Source organism: Sus scrofa, chromosome 8 (genome assembly GCF_054392235.1).
Source record: "Sus scrofa isolate SSC_HxYL_T2T_F1_AM1 chromosome 8, Sscrofa_HxYL_maternal_Yorkshire_Landrace_v2.0, whole genome shotgun sequence".
Classification (NCBI taxonomy): Eukaryota; Metazoa; Chordata; class Mammalia; order Artiodactyla; family Suidae; genus Sus; species Sus scrofa.
In genome coordinates this window covers 124,704,691-124,731,967 of record NC_139390.1, presented here as the reverse complement: position 1 = coordinate 124,731,967, position 27,277 = coordinate 124,704,691, and the positions used below count along the sequence as shown (strand labels likewise).

The window sequence follows — 27,277 nt, the reverse complement described above, 5'->3', positions numbered from 1 at the left end:
CAGGAGTGAAATATCCAAAAAGGCTAGATGGGCAGGTGTCAGAGCTACAACAAGAAGAACAGTGACTGTACAGAGCACTTAAATTTGTATGATTCATGGCAAGAAACTGAAGTTCTTGTTTAGTGGCTTCTGTTTTTCTCTCTGAAGAAGGGACAGGAAAAGGTTAGCAGCTGAGAAATACCTTAGGGACCCTTCTACAAATAAGGAGAGGATTGTTGATCATGGCTTTACCGCAAAAGAAATAAAAGTTTGTATGCTGATCAATGACTGAAGACTTTATAACTGGGATCCCTTATGAATGTAGAACCACACCGGACTTGTTCTCATCACGATCACAACACATCTCATCATTTCCATCTCATATTAGCCAAAACTATAGATGGATTTGATGCACACTGAAGTAAAACTAATCCTGGACTTTCTACTTTTATTTATTGAATGATTTATTCTTTAGAACACTGGTCACTAAGCCTGAAGTAGGTTTGTCCTTATCTGGTCAATTTTGCAATTTACCCACACAGAACCTCCAAGTTTTTCCAAGATGTAGTAAAATATATCAAAACAACCATATTTTTTTAAAGAAAGGCACTTTTCTCCTTCCAAGTATATATTACATCATTCAGTTTTCCTTTTACTACGTTACTGTTGTTTTTAAAAGAAGCACACACTCCAATATAATCCAAAGCTCTTTATTGTCTAAAATACCCCTAGATGTTTGAGAGCTACCTGATCTTAGCTCCCATTCACATTCCCTTGGCTTTTCTTACTATCTCTTATTTCAAGAACTAATAATAGATAACATTTACCAAGACCTTACTGTGAGCTAGGCATTGTCTTATGCCCTCAACATGTATTAACTTATTTAAGCATCACAGGATTGCTCTCAGGTAAATTCCATTACTAACATCATTCTGTAAATGAGAAAACTGAAACAGAGAAGTTAAGTAACTTGCCCAAGGTCACATAGCAAGTAAATGGCAAGACTAAGATGTAAACCAAGACAGTCTGAAACTAGAGACTATATACACTTAACCTCTAAGGTGTGTCAATCTCACCCAAGTAATTTCCCCCAAACTATGTCTTTGTGGTGCTCGGGATCTTTACGGGGGGTGGGGAGCGGGCTTATTATTAGGGGAACATTTGTTTTAATGATGTCAAGCTATGATAGACATCAAATGTGTCTTTTGGCTGAGCCTTTAACCACAACAACACAGAGTCACAAAAATTTTGACCAAGAAATATGCTAATAGATCTCCAAGTCTACTTTCTGATGATTGTTTAATCTCCTCTAAAGTATGAGCTAACAAACCATGGTCCTTGGGCCAAATCTGGACCACCTCCTGTTTTATAAATAAAATTGTATTGGAACACAGCCGCTATGGATGGGATTATATCATTCCCCCCAAATTTATACATTGAAGCCCTAACCCCAATCTTTTAGGAAGTAATTAAATGAGTTCATAAGGGTGGGGTCCTATTCTGATAGGATGGTAGCTGTAAAGGAAGAGGAAGAGACGAATCAATCAATCGATCTCTCTCTCTCTCTGCACCATATGAAAACACAAGTGGAAAGGCGGCCTCTACACACCAGGAAACGGGCCTCACCACAAACCAAATCAGCCAGAACCTTCATCTTGGACTTCCCAGCTTCCAGAACTGTAAGAAGTCAACCTCTGTGGCTGAAGCCACCCAGTCTTTGGTATTTTATCACAGCACCTCAGAGAGCCAGACAGCATCCATGCTCATTGTTTATACATTACCTTTGGTTGCTTTCATACTACAATTGCACAAAGGCCATATGGCCCCAAAAGCTAAAATATTTACTACCTGATCCTTCAGAGAATAAGTACACTGATGTCTATTTCCCACAAAAGCCCATTCTAACCTTTCTTTACTATCTGTAATGACAAAAAAACTCTGCCTCCCTCTTCGCTAACCTTGACCTTCGGAAAGTCCTTCTCTACACTGATTTGAAATTCACTTTAATTTCCACTTGAAGGTTTTCCTTCAGCCTTCTGGGATTCTACTACCAACCAATAACCACCAAGTTCAAGCAAGTACCTATGCTGTTTCCTGCCGCTTCCTCTTCAGCAGAGAATCAGCAGTTTGTAAGGGCCTCCAGCAGGAAGATAAACAGTGTCATTCCTAAAGGTTATTGGCAAAATTCCCCAGTTTCTACTACTTCTAACATGGAAAGTTCTAAAGGAAATTGGCACCCCTCTGGAGCTCATCCTGTGAACTCCCTTGGATGCCACTAAATTTAAAAATTAAGGGTGAGGGATTAAAAACCCCTATGAAGATTTATAAGCTATCATGTCATTACCAAATGCAATATACCAACATATTTAGCCCTCTCTTCTTCTTCCACATGGAGTATTACCCTTCCTTCCAGAAACCATGGAGAATTTCAGTAGTTTCGGTTCACAAAGCACATTTAGATTCTTAAATAATAATTTTCCTGGTATCACCTGGTCACTTCTTTTCACTTGCTAATTTTAAGACACACAATCCTATTTTTAGTTAAGGAGAGCTCCCTCTTCTAAATTAAGACTCATTTCTAGAATATAGCCTTTCCTAAAGAATACCTATCACCCTCAGCTTGCCTAAAGTGGAATGCAAGATCATTTCAAAAATGGACAAAATGGAGTTCCCACTGTGGCTCAGCAGTAAGGAACCGAGGATGAGGGTTTGATCCCTGGCCTCACTCAGCAGATTAAGGATCCAGCGTTATGTGAGCTGTGGTGTAAGTCACAGACGCAGCTCAGATCCTGCACTGCTGTGGCTGTGGTATAGGCCAGCAGTTGCAGCTCCAATTCGACCCCTAACCTGGGAACTTCCATATGCCTCACATGTGGCCCTAAAAAAGCAAAAAAGAAAGGATGGGATAGGAGAGAAGAAAGATTACTAAACGACCCAAAAGTCCCTCCCAGGTCTCCCTCCATATTACATCAAGTTTTGCATCCTTCCTCACCCTGACTAATCAACTCTGGGCTCAAACAGGACAGGAGCTCAGTATCAAAACGGGGTGAGCAGGCAAGGTCAACCGGCTCTCCCTACAACTTGAAGCCTTCCCAGCTTGGAGACTCAGCCATGTCCAGCTGATGTCCTGCTCGCTGCAGAAGACACTACTACAGTCTACAGTTTGGTCCATATAACCTCAACCAGGCAGGCAACCCAGGGGATGGCAAAGGATGTGGTTTGGCCACCAGTTCATCTTCAGATTCTTCCAAAGCCAGTTCAGTGAGGTTTCTTTAAAAACAAACCAACCAGGAGTTCCTGTCGTGGCTCAGTGGAAAACAAATCTGACTAGTATCCATGAGGACGAAGGTTCAATCCCTGGCCTCACTCAGCAGATTAAGGATCCAGCGTTGCCGAGAGTTGAGGTGTAGGTTGCAGACACGGCTCGGATCTGGTGTTGCTGTGGCTGTGTTGTAGGCGGGCACCTGCAGCTCTGATTCAGCCCCTAGCCTGGGAATCTCCATATGCCTCAGGTGTGGCCCTAAAAAGACAAAAAAAAGTTTTGATTAAAAAAAAAAAAAACCAAACCAACCAACCCCATGAGTCTGACTTAGATGGGAATTTGTAAAAAGGATAACCAGCTACACAGCTCAGATGAATGTGTGTTGCTTCTTCATGCAAACAATCTTCAGGTCAACTCCAATATGTATACATTAAATTTTAAAACCCACTAAAATATGCAAGCTCCTTTTATATTCATATTCAGTCCACTTTTTTGCCAAGATGTGGACAGGAAATAAAAGGAAACAGCATTATTCAGTTGTCTAAGAGGGAAAAAAGTATAAGAAGATATGGAAGTAGAAAAATAAGAAGATGGCTGAGTTACATTAATTGAAGCATATCCATCATTACCAGAAAGACTCTCAAACCACACCTTAAGCCTTGCTTTAACCAACTGTAATTACATTTAGTCACATATTGAGCTTCTAGAAAGACTGGGTTCTTCCAAACTTACACCCTCACTAGGTTGCATAATAATGACTGCTATAATTTACAAACACGAGGAAAGAACCACGGAATAATGGAGCCAAGAGAAATTTGTTGATCTTCTACACTTTGTAGATGAGGTTTCTGAGGTTCTGACTGCAGAACCCAGCTCAAAGCTGCCCAGCCAAGTGGGCAGGACAAAGGTCCAGGTTCCCTGACTCCAGGACTCTTGGTCTTCCATGCATGTCTCACAGGGGTGCCTATCAAAAAGAAAGACACTAACAGGCACACATTGATTGAAATTTATATATGAACAATGAGGAAGACCAAAAGCAAAAGTGCTTTTTGCCCTTCCAAGTCCTAAGTCCAAATATAATGTAATGTGAGACAAAGCATTTCAAAGGACTCTAACAATAAAACATTAGCCTCTTATTATGAGGGTCTTTGTAAAAAAAGAAAGAAAAAAAAACCTGAAATCTACAAACCTAAAGAATGTATCTGATTCTCCATTAATTACATAATTACTTGGTGCCACAGTTCCTCCATGTGTCAAAATACCATCTTTGTAACCTAAACAACCTGACAAGGGCATGACAACAGTTATATGAGCATTTCTGCCAAACAGTGGAAATATATTTCTTGAATAATTACTATCTGTGAATCTTGACAGGCCCTATAAATTATACTCCCACCCCAAAGACCAAAGATGTTAAATCTACTTAAAGAAACAAAATACACCCAAAGGTTACAGTTAAAAATACAGGATGGCTGGAGTTCTCCCTGTGGTGCAGCAGGTTAAGGATCCAGCGTTGTCTCTGCATAGGCACAGGTTCAATCCCTGGCCCTGGGAACTTCCATATGCCATGGGGACAGACAGAAAAAAAGAGCACAGCATGGCATTGGGGGGCAGGGGAGAACGAGCAGGGACAGGGAAGATACTCAGGTCAGCGTAGAACAGACATGCACATGTTGGTAGATCACTTATATAAGATGGAAAAGCTGCTCCATCTCACTGGGTGGGGAAGCTATTCCGAGACAGCTGCCTTGATTAGCTTCACCCTGCTGAGCTCCTCCCAAGTCCTCCTTCTGTCTGCCTGCTTCTTCTTGCATCTTTCATAGCAGATGCAAGACTGCAATGAAGAGGTAATCTTGGGTATTCAAAGGAACAGTAAGGACAACAAGCTGAAATGACCAAGCCACAGAAGGTTTACATTTAAACGGAGGATATTTTCCAGGGCTCCTGTGAGAATTAGAGGACAGACTTCAGTAGCTGCTTTTCAAAGAGCTAACAGCTTGCATTAGCCAGGAACAGGCACACAGTTAGTTACAACAGCTGTCTTCTCCTTTACCAAGCGGCAAGATCTCCTTGCCTACTCTGCAGGACAAAAGTCCTCAAAGATGAAATCAAGAAAAGACAGACACAAGGCAAAATCCCCCCAAAACAAGGATAAATTGGTAAGTTCTAGAGAAAAAAAATCAATTTATACAACAAGACAGATAGTCAGAGTAGATTATTCAAGCAACCTACCTATCTATAAATATATTTTCAAGGGTGAATACTGCCATTTTACAGTAACATAATTTGAAGATGAATGAAAAAGTGATCAAAAATGAATGCAAAGGGAGTTCCCGTCGTGGTGCAGTGGTTAACGAATCTGACTAGGAACCATGAGGTTGCGGGTTCGGTCCCTGCCCTTGCTCAGTGGGTTAACTATCCGGCGTTGCTGTGAGCTGTGGTGTAGGTTGCAGATGCGGCTCGGATCCCGCGTTGCTGTGGCTCTGGCGTAGGCCGGTGGCTACAGCTCCGATTCAACCCCTAGCCTGGGAACCTCCATATGCCGCGGGAGCGGCCCAAGAAATAGCAACAACAACAACAACAACAAAAGACAAAAAGACAAAAAAAAAAAAGAATGCAAAAAAATGAATAATTGTTTGCATTAAAATATGAATGCACATAGAGAACAGACTTGTGGTTGCTAAGGGGACAGGGCAGGGATGCAGTGGGAGTTTAGGTTAGCAGATGCAAACTATTATATATAGAGTGGGTAAACAATAAGGTCCTACTGAATGGCACAGGGAACTATATTCAGTATCCTGTGATAAAGCATAATGGAAAAGAATATGAAAAAGAATGTATACGTATGTATAGGTGAATCACTTTGCTGTACAGCAGAAATCGTACATTGTAAATCGACTATACTTTAATAAAAAACAAACTAAAACAAACAAAAAAATACTCATCTAACAAGGCTCTAAGCAAGACTGGTGAAGCTTTCTTACATTGGAGTATTATATTCTCTGCATTAAGCTATTAGCAAAGGGCAGCAATGGCCTTCAATACAGGCCTCTGTTGGGCAGGCCAGCTCCTAGATAGACCCCCTCCTCCAACTCAGAAAATGAGGGGGGGGGTGCTTTAGGCTGTGGCAGCAAATAAATTTGGATAAGGGCTGGGAAAGGCAGCATCTCTGAGGATTGGAAGTGGCCCAACAGAGGTCAAAGATCCATAGCTCACCTCAGCTCAAGAGGAAGATTTACAGGTTGAAAAACATCTCTATACTATTTCTTACTAACTGTGGTACCAGAAGATCACACAATGCAGTGTTTCATCACAACAGACTTATTATATATTTGGACCGAATATGTTTACATAGGCATAAAAAAGAATGAAATAATGGCATTTGCGACAACATGGACAGACCTAAAAAGTATCATACTAAGTGAAGTTAGACAGTGAGAGACAAACATTGCACTGCTATGTGGAATCTAAAAAAAAGATACAAATGAACTTAGCTGCAGAACAGAAACAGACTGAAAAACTTATGGTTACCAAAGGGGACAGGTGGGGGGAGGGGAGGGATGGACTGGGGATCTGGGACTGGCCTATGCACACTGAGGTGTATGGAATGACTGGCCAACAGGGACCTGCCGTATAGCACAGAGACCTCTACCCAATATTGCCTGATGATCTATGTGGGAAAAGAATCTGAACGCAAATGGATATGTGCACATGTATAGCTTAATCACTTTGCTGTACAGCAGAAATTATCACAACCCTGTAAATTAACTACACTTTAATAAAACTTTAAAAAAAAATAAAAACTAAATAAATTTTAAGCATCACTTAAATGGATTTAATTGAAATAAAATTCAACTAGTCACTAATGGCTAATAAAATGAACCCTAATGACTCATATCCTGGAAGAAATGTTTAGTTTCATATTCAAAATTTTAAATTAAACTAGGGCAGTGTTATTCAAATTTTGTCAGATAGCAGGATACCTGGGACACATAGCACTTTTTTGCTAACCACCTAAAACACTGATTAAACCTCAAAACTTCAGACCCTTTCTTACAGTAGATTTTACTACATATACCTGAGAAAAACTGCAAATGGGGATGGGAGAGAGTGAGCCATTATTTGATTTTAATAGCAAAGCGCAGCCCGAGTTGAGACTCTGAAGAACAGTTTGAGAGGCACTAAATCAGAAAATTCTAAACAGCCACATTTTTATATGCAATTTACCGTATATCTTCCAATGGCTTTTTAACATTTAAACCTCCGCCTCTGATGTGCTTTTTCACAGCATATGGAGGTTCCCAGGCTAGGGGTCAAATCAGAGCTGTAGCCACCGGCCTACGCCAGAGCCACAGCAACACAGGATTCAAGCCAGTCTGTGACCTACACCACAGCTCACTGCAATGCCAGATCCTTAACCCACTGAGCAAGGCCAGGGATCAGAACCCACACCCTCATGGATACTAGTCGGATTCGTAACTGCTGAGCCACAACAGGAACTCCCTGATTTGCTTTTGTCTTCTGCCTTAGAAAACATAGATTTGGCTCCACCTAACAGCAAGCTAGGGTCACCAAGGCCCTAAAGATAACAGGACTTTTGTGCAGACACACCACATACTTGATTAGAGATTTCCTCTTGTTTGGCTGCAGGTAACTGGACTGAGCTACCATTTAAAATCCCACTTGCCTCCCCTTCACCCTGATTTCCCTAACTGCTCAAACCTTTTGATCTTTGATATTCTGAACTACTGGAGCTCCCACCCCAAAGACTATGACAATCCGGTTTGGTTTGGTAATTTTTTATACCTCCCCTCCCCACCCCAACCCACGTGCAAGGATGAGTAAACGCATTCTATTTCTTTTCTATGCCAAACACACGCAGTGCTGGGCAAAGACCACAACAAACATTTGACCCACTTTTAACTAATCCATTGACATCTGTGAAATGTTGAAGTTTTCTTCCATGCCCCTTTCACCTGAAGAAGTAGTACTCTTTACCTTATGAGAGTTTCTTTAATGCTTTGTTTTGCCTTCCAGTTGATGTTCAACTCTTTTTTTTTTTTTTTTTTTTTTTTGGCTGCACCTGCAGTGTGTGGAAGTTCCCAGGCCAGAGGTGGAACCCACAGGGCATCTGAGACCTACACCACAACTGTGCCACCATCAGATCCTTAACCCACTGTGCCGCAAGGAAACGTCTTATTTTCAACTCTTAACAAGGCTGGTGTGTCACAGCCTTCAGAGGAGAAAATGTGCAGTGACAGAGAGTCAGCCCAGTGACTTGAGCAAACCAAGGACTCAGCACCATGAAGTTCTGAAAGTGACTATTACAGAGACAGAAAAAGGAATATAAGCCATCAGCCCCAATTCTTTTAAGAAAGAATACCTAACTTGGGAAAACTCAGAGGTGCTAGTTTCCTTCCTTCCTTCCTTCCTCCCTCATTCCCTCTTTCTTTCTTTCTCTCATTTTTTCACTTTCTAGAATACATTAAAAAGTAGCTACCTACCTACTTACCTGCTTTATATAGTAAATTTTCATGACAAATCAGTGTGTATATATTTTTCACATTTGTCAATTTAATGTGCCATAAACTTCTTTACAATAAATATCTGAAAAGTATAATTAGTATCCACAGGGGATTGGCTTCAGGACCGCTGGGGTTACCAAAATCCACCCACCCTCAGGTCCCATAGTCAGCCCTCCATATCTGCAGTTTCAAATCCTAGGATTCAACAGACCTTGGATCTCATAACGCTGTAGTGTTGATTGAAAAAGTTCTGTGTATAAGTGAACCCATGCAGTTCAAACCATGCTGTTCAGGGGCCAACTATGTATCTATGCATTCAAATGATCAACCCAGGTTTTCTAACACAGAGGAGGCTCAAAAAATGAAAAACAAGCACTCACATCTCTTAGCTTACCATATACAGGGGAAAACGTGAAGTAGTCCAGATGACATATATTGTAGGCTTCAATTCTAACATCTTTCCAGATGCCCTGGGTAGGAAAGGAAGGCCCCCAGTCCCAACTAAAGGAACACTGCTCCTGCAATTTCAAGGGGAAAAAAAAGAAGATAGATTTTGATTAACATGAAGCTAAATATTATGAAAAACCTTTTCTTTTAAAATAATATATATGTGTATATTAGTTTGCTAGGGATGCTATAACAAAATAGCAAAAGCTGGGGGGGCTTAAACAGTACAAATTAATTTTCTCAGTTCTGGAGGCTGTGAAGTCCAAGATCAAGGTGTTGGCAGGTTTGGTTTCCTGAGCTTGCAGATGGCTGCTCTCTCGCTGTGTCCTCCCATAGCACTTTCTGAGCACACACGCGCATCCCTAGCGTCTCCCTCTGTGGTCCAAATACCCTCTTCTTACAAAGACATCGGTCACATTGGATGCAGACCAACCCCAATGGTCTCATTCAACTTCATTACCTCTCTAAAGACCTCATCTCCAAATGGGGTGGCATTTTGACGAAACAGAGGGTCAGGACACATGCGAGGGGTGCATGATGAAGTCTATAAGAGTGGGTGTGTGTGTCCCATACACAGCATCTAAAACGACCCATAATCTCTGCCTGATATTCACGCTCTTGTGTAATCGCCTTCCCTGGAGCATGGATTGGACCCAGTGAAGCACTTCTGGCCAGTAGAATAAGGCAGCATTGAGAGCACTTCCAAAATTAGAAGTGCTGCACCTTCTGCTTGGGGGGCTCTCTCAACTCCCGACTGGCCAAGGGGGAAGCTGTCTTGGCAGATGAGATGCAATGAGGCAGCTCTGTGGAGAGGCCCACATGAGGCCTGCCAATAATCACAGGGGTGAGGCTTCACTCAGCCTTAAGATGACCACAGCCTGGTCCACAGCTTGACAGTAACTTCATGAGTGACCTTGAGCCAGAGGTTCCCAGCTAAGCCACACCTGCATTCCTGATGGACAGAAACTGTAATAATAAATGTTATTTTAAGCTGATAGGTTTGGGCATAATTGTTACACAGCAATAGACAGCTAAGACAATAACTCGTCTACCAACCTAGGCAAGGTCGTCAAATTTGGCATAAGTGCTCTAAGACTATAAAATCTAGTTATATACATTTATTCTTCAAAAGCATATTACACTGAAGCAACACAATATTTACTTTTTAAACTTCGCCAAAATATCTCTGAACCTACCATTAAATTTTAATAACTATGAAGAAAGAGGAAACCTATTGAAAGATAAAGATATTTATAATCAAGTTTAAGACTTGCCAACTCCTATTTCCTCCAGTATGAATTCAGAAGCCCTGGTTTCTGAACTTACAGCCCAAAAACAATCAGTTCAAAATTCAGACACCGACTCAGGTGGCCAGGGCAGACACCCTACCCGATCTTATTCAGCCTGATTACCTGTCTCTCCTTTCAGACACTCAATTTCTATATTAATTTACAAAGGTTCAAATTCAAAAGTAGGAAATGGTTCCCTAAAAATAAATCCCTTTCAAGCAGAATTTTTCTAATTTCTACTTCTTAAAAGAAAAAAAATATTTTCAAAACACAATTAATTTTATAATTAACTTTATACCTTAAAATGTATAAGGCTTATAAGTTTAACTTTTAGAAAAGAACAAACACCAGAGGAAGATCTTCATAGAGTTTCCACTGGGGTTCAGTGAGTTAAGAATCCAACTGCAGTGGCTTGGGTCTCTGCAGAAGCACAGGTTCTATCCCCAGCCCCGACACAGTAGGTTAAAAGGATCCAGCATTGCTGAAACTGCTGTGTAGATTGCAAGGGTGGCTCGGATGCAGTTTCTGGCCCTGGAACTTCCATGTGCCATGGATGTGGCCATTAAAACAAAAACAAAAACAAAAAAAGATCTTTGTGAATAGAGCTTATGTAGAATAGAGCCTGAGGATTTAGCCAAACTGTTCTCATTTATTATTTCCTAGGCTTTCTAAGTGTCTAAAACAGAGATAACTTAGTTTCCACTACAGAGAAAAAGAAAGAATTAAAATCACTTCAGAGTATCCACATCTGTATAAATTCACCACTTAAAAACCAGATTCTCATGTTCAGAATGAAAACCAACGTGGGGGTATTTATGAAGAGTATTTATTTTTTATTTTTATTTTTATTTTTATTTTTTTGGCCACACTTGTAGCATATGGAAGTTCCCAGGCTAGGAGTCGAATCAGAGCTGTGGCTTAGGCCTACACCGCAGCCTCAGCAACACCAAATGTGACCCACATCTGTGACCTACACCACAGCTTTTGGCAACACCGGCTCCTTAACCCACTGAGTGAGGCCAGGGGTCAAACTACATCCTCACAGATGCTATGTCAGGTTCTTAACCCATTGAGCCACAAGGGGAACTCCTGAAGAGTTTAAAATTCAGATATATGGAGTTCCCGTCGTGGCACAGTGGTTAACGAATCCGATTAGGAGCCATGAGGTTGCGGGTTCGGTCCCTGGCCTTGCTTGGTGGTTTAAGGATCCAGCGTTGCCGTGAGCTATGGTGTAGGTAGCGGAGCTGTGGTGTAGGTCGCAGACCCAGCTCAGATCCCGCGTTGCTGTGGCTCTGGTGTAGGCCAGTGGCTACAGCTTGGATTTGACACCTAGACTGGGAACCTCCATATGCCGCGGGAGTGGCTCAAGAAAAGGCAAAAAGACAAAATAAATAAATAAATAAAATAAAATTCAGATAAATAATTCCTTTATTAAGGATAGGGAGAATGAGGAAGGCAAAATAGTCAACATTTTATAAAGCTGATTTTTTTCTCCCCAGCAAGGGCTACAAGTCACTCTCATTTACACAGCCTCTCCAAATAAAAGCTTTTACTTATTTAAAAATATCTGTGAAGTGCTTTCTATTTTTCCTGTTGGGAGTATATCAATGCACAAGACAGAAACAGTTCTTCTGCTTAAAGTGCTCACAGCATGGCAAGAAATTCAGATACTGAAAAAACAGTCACAAATTCAAAGCACACAGACAGGGAACATATAATGGGGGGGAGAAGGGGTGTCAAAACAGGTTTCCCTGAATAACAGTGAGTTATAGGGAGATTTGAAAGGTGAGTAACACTTGTCCAGTGGGGTTAGAGGACAGGGAAGTGAAAGCACCCTGTCAGAAGGTTATGTACAAAGTTATCAAGGTGCAAGAGAATATGATGCATTCCAGGAAATGAAGAGAGAACAATGGGAAAAGATGGGTGGAAAACTGAAGCAGTAGGCATGGGCAGGGCTGAGCTAAGAACTTTGGACTTCACCCTAAAAGCAATGAGAGGGGTTCCTGTCGTGGTGCAGCAGAAACGTATTCGACTAGGAACCATGAGGTTGTGGGTTTGATCCCTAGCCTCACTCAGTGGTTTAAGGATCCAGTGTTGCTGTGACCTGTGGTGTAGGTGGCAGGTGAGGCTCAGATCTGGCATTGCTGTGGCTGTGGCGCAGGCTAGCAGCTGTAGCTCCAATTACACTCCTAGCCTGGGAACCTCCACATGCCTTGGGTGCAGCCCTAAAAAGCAAAAATAAAATAAAATAAAAATAAAGGCAATGAGAAACTATTGAAGAGTTTTAAGGAGGGGGTGCTGTGATGATTTTTTTGTCTAAAAGGAACATTCTGGCTGCTTCTTGGCAAATTAATTGGAGGAAGGCAAATGAGGCCGTAGGGTACCAGTTAGGTGGCCAGGGCAATATCTGATGCAAGAAATGATGATAGAAGTTCTCGTCATGGCTCAGTAGAAATGAACTTGGCTAGTATCCATGAGGATGCAAGTTTAATCCCTGGCCTCGCTCAGTGGGTTAAGGATCTGATGTTGCCATGAGCTGTGGTGTAGGTCGCAGGTGCAGCTTGGATCCCATGTTGCTGTGGCTGTGATGTAGGCCAGGCGCTACAGCTCCAATTCGACTTCTAGTCCGGGAACCTCCATGTGCTGCAGGTGTGGACCTAAAAAGACAAGGAAGGAAGGAAGGAGAGAGAGAGAGAAAGAAAGAAAGAAAGGATGACAGATTGAAGCCAAGAATGGTAGTAGAAAAGGGGCATGAGTAGATTCAGGAACTACTGAAAGGGTAACACCCACATCATCTAAAGGAGTTTAGGATCTTATTAAAAAGAGAGAGAGACCGAGGAATCAAAAATAACTGAGATTTCTGGCTTGAACAACTGTGGTGGATGGTATTCCATTCAGCGAGACATGGAGCTAGGATCAGGGTTAGATCCCAAGTGCAGTACTGGACATACTCAGCTTTAGGGGCCTGTGGTGTGCCCATAAAATGGAATATTATCCAGCCTTACAAAAGAAGGAAATTCTGACGTGTTACAACATGGATGAACCTTGAGTACATTATACTAAGTGAACTAAAAGACAAGTACTGTATGATTCTACTCCTATGAGTATCTAAAGGAGTCAAATTCAAAGAAACAGAAAAAAAATGGCCGTTGCCCGGGGCTGAGAGTCAGGAAATGTGGGGAGTTGCTTTTTAATGGGTATAGAGTTTCAGTTTTGTAAGAAGAAAAAGTTCTGCAGACTGGGTTCACAACAATGTGACTACATTTAATACTACTGACCTGTACGTTTAAAATAGTTAAAAGATGATAAATTGTGTTTTGTGTATTTTACCACAATTAAAATTTTTTAAATTAAAATAAAATAAAAAACTAAGTGTCACATAATATATTAATTCAGCCATGCATTAGAATAAATCCAAGTCATCTAGACTGAGATCAGACTCAAAGAAAAATATCAGTTGTGGGTTTTGCTATCTTTCATCAGATTTTATGAGAACCGGAGGAGGGAGTGGGATGGACTGGGAGTCTGGGGTTAATAGATGCAAACTATTGCATTTGGAGTGAATAAGCAATGAGATCCTGCTGTACAGCACAGGGAACTATATCTAGTGACTTGTGATGGAGCATGATGGAGGCTAATGTGAGAAAAAGAATGTATATATATGTATGTGTGTGTGTGTGTGACTGGGTCACTTTGCTGTAGAGTAGAAAACTGATAGAACACTATAAACCAACTATAATGGAAAAAATAAAAATCATTTTTAAAAATCCTGAAATAAAAATTTTTATGAGAACCTCGCAATAAAATATCACCTATATCAGCAGATATATTAATGGTTGCAGAAGGCTTCCTAATAAAAAGAATTACTCATAAATATGGGAGTTCCCATGGTGGCGCAGCAGAAATGAATCCAACTAGGAACCATGAGGTTGTGGGTTCGATCTCTGGCCTTGCTCAGTGGATTAAGGATCCAGCATTGCCATGAGCTGTGCTGTAGGTCTCAGATGCAGCTCAGATCTGGCGTTGCTGTGACTGTGGTGTAGGCCAGCAACTGTAGCTCTGATTTGACCCCTAGCCTGGGAACTTCCATATGCCACCAGTACAGCCCTAAAAAGAGGGGAAAAAAATTACTCATAAATATGGACTTTACAGTCTGGTGAAAAGTTTGATAAACCTAAGTGCCACTTTAAAAAAAAATGTAAAGGTATATTATCAGTCACCTATTTTTCTTCTTCTTCCAATGTTACCTGAGTTCTGAAGCACGTCTCAAGAAGGAAACCTAGAAGGATAGATTCTCCACAAAAATTCACACAACTTTTGGTTTTCGTTTCCAGTTTTTTTGGCTACACCTGTGTCATGAGCAAGTTCCCAGGCCAGGGATCCAACTCACAAACCAGCTGTAACCGGAGCCACAGCAGTGACAGTGCCACATCCTTAATCTTCTGAGCCACAGGGAACTCCCAATTTTTAAATCCCACTAAGACGTCAGGAAAGAGATGCCCAACTTCTGAAATACAGTTGGAGTCTTCAAACAAGCATTTCACATACCATCATCCCACCCCCAAGGCCAAACCCCTCCACTGTGAGACAGTTTACCTTGCGAATGAAGTTGACATGGCATTCGCCCTTCTGCACAGGTGGAGGGCATTTGGGGGGCACCTCATAGCAAGTGTGAGCTTCACTCCTGTTTCTCGCGTATAACACCGCTGACTGGAAATGCAGCTCAATGAAGTTCACGGCTTTGATCACGTGTGTAATATCAAAGCTCTGAATTAAACGGAAAGAACAAATGTAGACGTCGCCTCATGTGTAAAGGTTTGGATATACGCAGAATGTATGAAAGATGCATAAAACAACTGCAGTCTTTACGTTTAGCCTTTTTGCAGGAAAAAGCACTTCTCCAAAATAGTATAACTTAGTTGCCGATGTTTAGTTATACCTGAGCACAATCTCCTACTGAACCGTAGATTTCTAGGTTTTCTGCTTCTATTTTTACTGACAGATGATGGTCATAGGCAAAAAGAGCAAGCGGAGACTATCTTTAGTCATGGAATGTCTGTTCTGGCTACTTACATATGGCTCTGAGTTGCCAAGGATTTCCTAGACACTTCGTGATAACCTGACCTTCTGGTAGGCATAGCATGTATTTCTAAGTCATAAGTTATTTTTGTTTTCAAAAGTCTACCCTTGAAAGGAAAGAGAGATCAGAATACAGTCTCAAGTTAATAACGGTTCCAGAAAGGAAGGAACATTTTTAAAATGGTTTGTCAACTGTCATTTCCCATGAAACTCTGGATTACCCAATAACAGAGAAAGGAACAGTATCTGCCAAACAGTTCCCACGTGCCAAAAACAATACCAATCATTTTATATAATTAGCTCATTAAATCTTCACAATAACTCCATAGAGTTGGAGTGTCTTCATCATTCTACAAACGTGGCAACTGACAAATAAAGTAACTTACCCAGCATATCAAAAGGCTTCTACCTGCCTACATGGGCAATTATGTAATTACCTTTCTCTACTCATGATAATGATGAACATAAACACATATAAATGATTCTTTTCAACCTAATGTCGCTGTGTACTTACATATCTCCTGAACATGTTGTCCATTTTGCCAACAGAAACATTATTGAGCAGGACATTTGCAACTGTATCAATACCCTCAAAAACCAAATTGACTTGTTGCCATTTGCTAAAAAAAAAAAAAAAAAAAAAAAAAAAAAAGAAGAAAAAATTTTAAAAGATGCATAAAACATTAACCCAGATAACCAGTCTTTTTTTTTTTTTTTTTTTTTTTAGTTAAGAATGAAAGAAATAAATATTTCACAGAAAACATAACACTCTTTTTTTTTTTTTTTCCAGTGGCCCCACCTGCAGCATGTAAAAGTTCCCGGGCTAGGGGCTGAATCAGAGCTGCGGCTGCCAACCTACATCACAGCCACAGCAACACCGGATCTGAGCCACATCTGAGACCTACACCACAGCTTGCAGCAATGCAGGATCCTTAACCCACTGAGTGAGGCCAGGGATCAAACCTGCATCCTCATGAACACTGTCAGGTTCTTACCTCACAGAGCCACAGCAGGAACTCCAAAACATACATTCTTAAAAAAGCAGTTTTCAATGAAATTTTTGAAAGTATTGGCTTAATACATTTTTACGTTGAGTGATCCAATTTATCTTTCTTCACAATATTTCAGTCACTATAAAATCATGAGCATGACTTCTAATTTCCATACATTGACTTTTTTCTAGAACGTCACAAAGTTCTTATAAAAACCACATTAGGAGGTCCCATTGTGGTGCAGTGGTTAACAAACCCAACTAGGAACCATGAGGTTGCGGGTTCGACCCCTGGCCTCGCTCAGTGGGTTAAGGATCTGGCGTTGCCCTGAACTGTGGTATAGGTCACAGACATGGCTTGCATCTCACGTTGCTGTGGCTGTGGTGTAGGCCAGTGGCTACAGCTCCGATTAGACCCCTAGCCTGGGAACCTCCACATGCCGTGGGAAGTGGCCCTAGAAAAGGCAAAAAGACAAAAAAAAAAAAAAAAAAAATTAAATAACAGACACGAAATGCTTTCACAAATTATTACATTTATTTGACACTGAGAAACACATTAACCAACTAACAAGTACCTATGAGTAAATATGTGCCCAGTACTCTTTTCAGCCTTACAGGGAACTAAAATAGTCTCTGAATTTTAGAAATCTGCAATCTGGTTAGCACTCAAACCAAAACCACAGGAAACAAAGAGAAAGCTTTCCATCACTTCTACTTTGTAGTATAGTCTCATCAGACAGACTACAAGTGCTATCAGAATTTAAGTCATAAGGAAAGACTTAAAGAAGGAAAAAAGTTTTAAAAAGAACAAACTAAATAAAATGTGGCATATCCATACAATAAAATAGCATTCAGCAACGACAACAACAACAAAAAAGAAGTACTGGTGAACATGACAACACGGACAACCTAAAAACATTACGCTAAGTGAAAGAAGCCAGTCCTTTTTTTTTTTTTTAATTCCTTTTTTGGCCACATCTGCAGCATGCAGAAGTTCCAGGCCAGGGATCAAACCCAAGCCACAGCAGTGACCTGAGCTGCTGCAGTGACAACGCCAGATCCTTAACCTGCTGCGCCACAAGAGAACTCCCTAATTCCATTTCTTTGAGATTTCCAGAAGAATCAAATCCACAGAGATACAAAATAAATGAGTGGTTGCCTGGGGCTGGTAGAGCAGTGGGGGGGAAAGGGATGCAGGAAGTAGCACATGATTGGCAACAGTAAGCAGCATTTTCACAGGCAAGCAAAGCAGATGAAACTCGATTTGCCAATCAAAAGGAAGACACCATCATTCTTGAATAAGAACATCATGGTAAAATCAAAATTTGGGCAAGATAAATCTAATGTTTCTCTATATGAGAGACCAGAGAATAAAAAGATGAAGCAAGAAATCTAATTAGGCAGCAGAGGCCTATTTCAGATACTCACTAGTAAAGGCCTAGGCAAAGGTAGAAACTTGGAAATGAGGAGAAAGGGGCTGAATCAAGAGAAATGATAGGCAGGAGTTCCCGTCGTGGCTCAGTAATAACGAACCCAACTAGTATCCATGGAGACACAGGTTCAACCCCAACCTCACTCAGTGGGTTAAGGATCTGGCGTTGCTGTGAGCTGTGGTGTAGGTTGCAGAAGCGGCTCAGATCTTGAGTTGCTGTGGCTGTGGCATAGGCAGGCAGCTGCATCCCTGATTCAACCCCTAGCCTGAGAACTTCCATGTGCTGCAGGTGCAGCCCTAAAAAAAGACAAAAAAAAAAAAAGAGAGAGAGAGAGAGAGAGAAAAGATAGGCAAAAATTAACAAGACCCAGAAACAGACTGAATATAGGGAGATGAAGAAAAGATATGATGGGCCAAAAACCCATCAGGCATGGGAGACTGAGAAGATGGCATTACATTAAGAGAAATGATGAGGCTGTTAGACTATAAAGTAGGTTTTAAGTGGGAAAGTCAATTGATTAAATTTAGGATAGGCTGAGTTCAAGGTGAAAGAGGACTCTCCTATTGGAGATATTTTAAGTTACTCTCTGAAAATAAGAGCCTAGAACACAGTAACTCCATGATATTGAGCACTATATTCTGGCTGTATTTCTCATTTAAGAAGCTAGTAAATAATTACCCCAAACAAGTCATATTAAAGGGACAGATGGATTTTTTTAATTTAGTATTAATGGTGATAGATATAATTGGATTACATTCTGATACACAGAACATTACTGAAAACTATATGATGTTTTTCCTCATGGCCTCATAAAACCAATACCATAGTTTCAGTGGTTGGTTAACATCATACCAAACAAATGACACATCTCTGCTCCTACGTGGTAATGTATTAAATATATACACTCTATGGATTACTGGGAGGGCAGGAGAAGGAAGTGAAGAGAACTGACTAGATCTAGGTGACTCCATTATAATCCATGGAAGTGGAATAATGACTGAATAGGCATAATTTCATGACTGATGATCAGTGGCACCATCTTCATATACAAATCAAAACATAAATCACATATTCACTTTATAGTATGGCTTTAGTCTAACGAGATTCTGATATGCAACCTAAACACAAGATTACTGCAGACAGAAAAAAAAAGAAAAGTTCAAATAATAATAATAAATGAATAGATAGATATAAATAGAAATACAGATATATACACCCATACGCACCTAATGTCAAAAGGTATTTCAAATTTTTTGCTATAGGTCCAGTTATCCAAGGTGATCCATCTGTACTTAAGGTCATTAAATCTGTAGTAAGGATCCTGTTGATAAAAAATACAGATGACTAAATATGTCAAAATAAATAAATATGAAATAAATTATTAATGATAGCTATTACCTAAAAGTTAATGAAATCTTGGCTTAGGAGTGCAAGCATTTCATATGCCAGCACATCCCAGCCTTAAGGCTAATGCTCCATCTGTTTAAGAGACTGTTATCTTTCAAAGTTAACATGGCATTCACACACTGAAAACACTAAAAATACGTTTAAATGGGAAAAAAAAAAAAAAAAAAAAGCCCAACACAACAGCTGAAAGGAAAGTGCCCTGAGAAATAACTATTAGGTGCATTATCAAAGAGCATGTGTGGAAATGAAGATTGGTTTCCCCTGTGAAAACCAAACACAGAATCTGAACGCTATCAGCAGAAAATGGAAGAACTTCTGAGGGCCTACAGCCCTGTCTCACGGCCCTATGGTTCTTGCTTTGTGTTTCCCGCCACTATCCCAACTGGCCTCTGGGGGAAGGCTGCTTCTCTACTGCCCAAAGGTCAGCAAAACTCCCACTCCTTGGACTTCTGAGCATTAATAAGGTCATTTTTCACTCAGCTTTACTAAGTGAGCACAAAAGGGATCTCAGCACAGATACTTTGTCAAACTTAACAACTTCGGGTTTCCTATATTATCCTAGACCAGGTTGGCATAGTACAACCCACAGGCCTAGTGTACTCACTACCTGTTTCTGTATGGCCAGTAAGCTAAGGATGGACATGGGTCAATAAAAAAAGTTTTGTGGGAACACAGCCACGTCCCTTCCTTTACAAATTAAATATGGCAGCCTTCACGTTACAAGAGCAGAGCCGAGTAGACCCGACAGAGAGCAAATGACCATGAAAGCGAAAATAACATCCGGCCCTCTACCAACCTCTGCCTGGGATGACTGGCCTGAGGGCTCACTGATCCTGTTCCATCTGAGCGTCCAGACCCAAGTCCTCCCTTCCATAATCCTTACGTCTTTCTTCTCCTGACCTTTTTCTACCCTTTACCTCCCAGATGAGGGCTCCGGGGCAGAAGGCAGAACAGAAATTGGTAAGTGAAGCTTGCAGTTCATCTGTGAACACCACCACAGCTCCAAAGAGGGGCATAGTGCAGGCTCAGAGGGCTTCTTCCCTCCAACTGGGGCGGGGTAAGGCTGATTTCCCCAGGAATCCAGGTGGAGAGGGGAAAGTCAACTTTGTCCAAATCCAAAAAGGTAAGGGCTGACCAAGCTAGGTTGCCCAGAAACAAATCTGTAAGAGGCCTTACAACATGCCTGGGTATGTATCAAGATGGAAAGAAAAGTATCAGCCAGAAACTGCTCCTTACAAAGAAATATTTTGGTAAGATATCAAGGGTGGGAGTGGTCGATGATATTCAATAATAACCAATTATCACCAACTGACTTTTAAGGTCTGGTTAATGGTGAGGTTTTATTCTGCTAAATGAGATGCCCCAGGTCCACCTCACTTGCTTCCTTCCCTTCTCTTCCCCCACACACGAGACTCGGCCTCCGCAATGAACTAGCATGGAGTAAATATTTAAGGACACAGCTTTGAAGACGCACCTAATTATTGGCTGCTCATGTGTCCCCACCCAGCCCTATTTATAACTCTACACTATGGACTTACTCCAGTACAGTTAAAAATATCATGAGACGAAAGGTGTGAAGGCGAACACAGTTGCAACATGTCAACCTGGTAAGCCTCAGGGCTGGCAGATGATCTGGCTTGTGGGGCATGAGCCTCCTTCTATCTCCTGGCTCCTTACAGCATGCTGCATATCGAGCTCCAGAGAATAATCTTCTCAGATAAATTTTTTTCTAGACAAATGCAATTTAGAAGTTAAGTATTTCTGGGAGTCCCATCGTGGCTCAGTGGTTAACAAACCCGACTAGGATCCATGAGGACACCTCGGGTTTGATCCCTGGCCCTGCTCAGTGGGTTAAGGATCTGGCGTTGCCGTGAGCTGCGATGTGTGTAGGTCGCAGATGTGGCTCAGATCCCTCGTTGCTGTGGCTGTGGTGTAGGCCAGCAGTTATAGCTCAGATTCAACCCCTAGCCTGGGAACCTCCATAGGCTGTGGGTGCGGCCCTAAAAATAAAGACCAAAAAAAAAAAAAAGTTAAATATTTCTTCTTACTTGAAAAAAGCCAATCTGAAAAGGCTACATACTATATGATTCCAACTATGTCTAGAAAAGGCAAAAATGGAGACGGTAAAAGGATCAGTGGTTGCCAGGGATTAAGGAGGAGAGAAGGGTGAATAGGAAAGGACAGAGGAGTTTAGGGCAGTGAAACTACTCTGAATGGTACTATAATGATGCATATCATTGTATGTTATTTGTCAAAATCCGCAGAATGCACAACACCAAGAGTGAACCGTTACGTATACTATCGACTTTGGGTGATAAAGATGTGTCCTTGCACGGTTCACTAATGGTAACAAATACACTATTCTGGTGTGAGGGGGGTGTTAATAGTGGGGCAGCTGTGTTTGGGTAGGGATGTATGGGAACTGTCTGTTTTGTCTGTTTTTTCTATTTGATTTTTCAGTGAACCTAAACCTGCTCCCCCAAAATAAAGTCTATCTTTTAAAATTGCTCTAAAGGAAAATACCTTACCCTCCCTAAAATAAAAGTTGCAGAGACTCAGCTTACATTTATAATAACTATTGGAAATATTAAGCAACCAACGTAATTTGGCTCCAGAGTGGTCTGATCCCCTTTGCTCATATTAAAATCCGGAGTCCTATTTCAAGCAGCTCAGCATTACATCTGATGACTAAGGACCCAAGTAAGTGACTGAGTTGGTAAAGCAAACCTAGGAGCCTTAAAGACAGTAACAGTATCCCTTTGACTATATATTTTATATCAGCCTCCAGGATAGGCACTCATTCATTCTTATCTTCATAACAAACATGTACAGTCAGTATCATTTTTGAGAGGAAGAAATTAAAACTCCAAAAGGTGAAGTGACTTTCCTGAGGTCAAACAACAAAGCAAAAGCACATCCAGGAATGAAACGAACTCAGTCGGACACCAAAGCCCACATTTTTTCAGCTGTACTGCAGTGCCTCACGCCACATTTATCCACACTTTTATACCAGATGACCCGCCGCAACAATGAAAATAACAACAGCTGACTGTGACCCCCATGGGGTCGGGATCATCATCATTACCATGCCCTATCCAGAATCCAAGGTTCAAAGTCAAATGGCTACTAAGTGGTGGAGTACTGATTCAGACCCAGGAAATCTGACTCCTGAGTCCCTATGCCTACTCAGTACCTAGTACTTCCATCAATGTCATGAATGCCATCAGTCATTAAAACATCAGTGCTACCTGCCCAGTGCAAACCAAGAGATAAACATGCTCCGTGGGCCTGAACTAGTTATTTATAATTGATGCTTATCATACGTACTGTACATCAACAAGCTATGTGTCATCAGACCATGTAAATCACATTTCAGTCTCATTTTCTCTGTAAGTTTCTGAACTTCATCAATTACTTCTACTTATAAATATACAGACTCCTCAACCAGCTATGCTCTTCCATTGCCCCTATTCCTCTTCAGTCCAATGGCTGATTCTATCCCAGATACAATTACTTCGAATGGAGTGGAATGGAGAAAAGGAAGTCTCTGTCCCTCTTTGATTTACAGATCATGTTTTCTTGGACACTTAGACAAAAATAAAGTTTAAGAAAACATTTATTCGGCGTTTCCGTTGTGGCGCAGTGGAAACGAATCCAACTAGGAACCATGAAGTTGTAGGTTCGACCCCTGGCCTCGTTCAGGGAGTTAAGGATCCAGCCTTGCCACAAGCTGTGGTGTAGGTTGTGGATGCGCCTCAGATTTGGCGTTGCTGTGGCTGTGGCGTAGGACGGCAGCTGTAGCTCTGATCAGAGCCCCTAGCCTGGGAACCTCCATATTCTGCAGGTGTGGCCCTATTAAAAAAATTATTCTAAAAGAGGCAAAACTAAATAATACATTAATTAAGATATACAGATATTTGGTAAAAACTTAACTTGCAAAAAGCAAGAGAATGATAGTTCAGGGTAGAGGTTACCTTAGAGGGAGGCTGGCCATGTGATGGGGATAGATGGGCAAGGTAACTTCAGGTTCATAAACTGAACAGCAGGTGCATGGGCATTCTTTTAGTTATTAGACTTTAAAATTCAGAAATGCACACGTGCCCATAACTTTCTATATACTGAGAACTATAAGAAGGAAAAAAATTTTTCATGGGAAGCTAAGCTACTCTCCCTGCACAGGAGTATTTATGTATTGCATCCTGAAGACGCTGTGATCTCCAAACCTCAGTCTTTCCACTGTCAGGTATGAGCTTCAGCTCTGATTCTCCTTTCAGAGGGTGCAGAGGTATGGGTGATCCCAAGCTCATGAGTAAGTCAAAACATTCTGGTTGACCTTAAACATCATTTTTTCCCTAATCTTTAAACTAGCAAATCTTGCTTCCCATCTAACACAGCTCTAGGTGAAAAGGGACTGCAGTTTAAGGAAACTCCTTATTTGACCAAAGAGTAAGATTTAAAAGAGGAATATCAGGAGTTCCCTGGTGGTTCAGTGGGTTAAGCTTCCAGCATTGTCACTGATGTGGCTTGGGTTACTGCTGTGGCAAGGGTTTCGACCCCTGGCCTGGGAACTTCCACAGGCTGCAGGCATGGCCCAAAAAAGCTAAATTTAATTTAAAAATAAAAAATAGGGAGTTCCTATTGTGGCTCAGTGGAAATGAATCTGATTAGTATCCATGAGGACACAAGTTTGATCCCTGGCTTCGCTCAGTGGGTTAAGGATCTGGCATTGCCGTGAGCTGTGGTGTAGGTCACAGATGCGGCTTGGATCCCGCTGTTGCTGTGGCTCTGGCGTAGGCTGGCAGCTACAGCTCCGATTAGACCCCCTAGCCTGGGAACCTCCATATGTCGTGGGTGCGACCCTAAAACGACAAAATAATTAATGAATTAATATATATATATATAAAGTATTTAATCTCACTATAAAGTAAATTGCTTCTATTTTTGTTTTTTAAGATAAATATACAAATCTAGCACATCAAATAAGCACTGGGACAAAATCGCGATGGGCGTGTAACACTGGTCTGACGTTCATGAAGAACAACTTAGACGTATTTAGCAAAAGACTAAAAACTGCATGCTCTTCCCTTTGTTTAATGAAAATACAGCTGTGCCAATTTCTTCTGTACAGCAAAGTCACCCAGTCACACATATACATGCATTCCTTTTCTTGTATCTATCTATCTTCCATCATAGTCTATTCCCAGAGATTGGGTATAGTTCTCTGTGCTATACTGCACACTCCTTTGAATCAGCAATTCCACTTCTAAAAATTTATCTAAGAAAATAAGGATGTACACTAGCTAAAATTTAGCTAAAAAGAGTTTCATCAAAGGATAGAAAAAAGCAGCATCAGAGAGGGTTTGGGATGGAAATGCTATAAAATTTGGTTGTGATGATCTCTGTACAATTATAAATGTAATAAAATTCACTGAACAATTTTTTAAAAAGTAGAATCAGAAATGATCCAACAATGTGATTGATTATAAAGGATGGCAAATGCATACAATGGAATAAAAAAAGAGCCATTAAACATGGTTTGTAGAAATATATTTACCCACATAAAACTGTCACAAAACACTTAGCCTAAAAAAGTTGTTAAACTGTGTGTAAAATACTTACTGTGAATGTGTATACATAGAAACGTTCTGAATGGAAATGGTATATTTTAAATTTTTAATAGCAGTTACCTCTGGAAGTCAGATTTCCACATTTTTGTCTCACTTACCTCTGTTTTCTAATTTTACCACACAGAGAATATCTTTTTTTAACAAAAGCTCTTCAAACTCACACCCCTGAGGAACTGCACAGGACAGCTGAGAACTTTCCTCACAGTGTCCTCTTATCTAAGCACTTTGGATACTGTATAGTTACTAATTAGGTTTTCTACCTCACTGGAATGTGACTACCCACAAATAGAAACTGAGTGTTACTCCTTTTTTTCTTTTTTTTTTTTTTTTTTTTTTTTTTTTGTCTTTTGCTTTTTTGAGGCTGTACCTGCAGCACATGGAGGTTCCCAGTCTAGCGGTCGAATCTGAGCTGTAGCTGCCGGCCTACACCACAGTCACAGCAACGCCAGATCTTAGCCACGTCTGTGACCTACAGCACAGCTTATAGCAATGCCAGTTCCTCAACCCACTGAGCAAGGCCAGGGATCGAACCTGCGTCCTCATGGATGCTAGTCAGATTCGTTCCCGCTGAGCCATGAAAGGAACTGCCTTACTCATTTCTTTTTTTTACTGATTTTTTTTTCTTTTTTTTTTTTTTTTTTTTTTTTTTTGTCTTTTTGCCATTTCTTGGGCTGCTCCCGTGGCATATGGAGGTTCCCAGGCTAGGGGTCCAATTGGAGCTGTAGCCACCAGCCTATGCCAGGGCCACAGCAATGCAGGATCCGAGCTGAGTCTGCAACCCACACCACTGAGCAAGGCCAGAGATCGAACCCACAACCTCATGGTTCCTAGTTGGATTCGTTAACCACTGCGCCACGAGGGAACTCCCTTTTTTTTTTTTTTTTTTTTTTTTACTGAATTTTTTTTTTTCTCATTTCTTTTTAATTCCTGTTGCCTGTTTCACCGCATGGTATAATACTAGGCTGAATGAATGCATGAATCTTTAGCAGGGAGCCCAAAAGGCTCTCCAGGCACCTAAGGTTTAGATTCTATACAGCAACCAGTTACCCATGAAACACTCAAGGCTGGCCACAGAGCCTCTGAGTTAATATGAATTCTATTTAACCAACTGCTCAGACCAAATAATCCTAAAAGTTTTCCTTAAATCCTCTTTCTCTCACAGCACACACTCGATCCATTAACAAATTCAACTGTACAAATCCCGTTAGTTCTCCATTTCAAATGTGTTCTCAACCTCTCTCACAATGTCACTGTTGCCACCTTGGTCCTGCCACCCTGGTCCAAGTCAGAAATCATCTCTTGCCTGCCAAGATTCCCTACTTGGTCTCGATGCTGCTACTCTGATGCACTGTAGTCTTCACGTGACAGCTAGTATGACCCTCTGAAAAGATACAGCTAATCATGTAACTCCAAGCTCAAAACCCATCATTGCCAAATAAAATCCAAAGTGTTTTGGAGTTCCTGCTGTGGCTCAATGGGATCGATGGCATCTTGGGAGCACTCTGGGATGCAGGTTCGATGCCCGGCCTGACTCCGAGGATAAAGAATCCAGTTAGGTCAAGACTGTGGCTCAGATCTGATCCCTGCTCTGGGAATTCCATATGCTGCAGGGCGACCAAAAAAAAAAAAAAAAAAATCCAAAGTGTTTCCCTGTGGCCTAAAAACCATGATTGATTTGCCCTAGATGCCTACTTTGAAGTCATCACCAGTCCACAGCCACAGATCACAGGCCACCACCACACTGTCCTGCGCACTATTCCTGGAATTCTAGCTCAAGCCTCTCCCTTACCCTTCCCTCCCCACTGCCTTTCTCTTTTTCTTTTTTCTAGAAATGCACTTCTCCTTAAAACTGAACTTACCAAAAGATCTTTATGTAACTGGCTATCTTTGCCCAGCTTTTTAAAAGCAGAATCTTTCCCAAACAGCCTTCACTCTCTCTTGCTTTAACTTGCTTTATTCTTCTTCTGTCACCATGTTGTCTATTAATGTGTTTACTGTCTATTTCTTCCACTAGAATGTCTACGGGGACAAAGACTTTATTTTCTTCACCACTTGATTCCAAGCACCGAGAATAAGACCCACCACATTGGAGGTACTGACTAAATATTTATGAGATAATTAGGTGAATGAATACCTAAATGAATGGCTTTGGCAAGATAGGTTTCAAGTTCTCATGTAAACACGGTATCTGGGCCAGTGTCTGCTCTAAACTGTTGAATTTCCTGAGGTCAACACCAA

The 27,277-nt window shown here is 41.1% G+C and overlaps 1 protein-coding gene across 4 annotated transcripts in view; it reads right to left on the bottom strand.

The window, feature by feature from the left end:
* MANBA (mannosidase beta) overlaps positions 1-27,277 on the bottom strand; it is a 110,904-nt gene that overhangs the window by 81,069 nt on the left and 2,558 nt on the right. For all 4 annotated transcript variants that reach the window (XR_014813315.1, XR_014813314.1, XM_003129294.7 and 1 more), the window contains exons 2-5: positions 19,232-19,326; positions 16,096-16,201; positions 15,099-15,269; positions 9,161-9,284 (exon numbers count right to left, since the gene is read on the bottom strand). Coding sequence is in view for 2 of the 4 variants with exons in the window: in XM_003129294.7 (XP_003129342.4) it covers positions 9,161-9,284; positions 15,099-15,269; positions 16,096-16,201; positions 19,232-19,326 (496 nt within the window). In the remaining 2 variants the exon portion in view is untranslated. The remainder of the gene's footprint in view (positions 1-9,160; positions 9,285-15,098; positions 15,270-16,095; positions 16,202-19,231; positions 19,327-27,277) is intronic.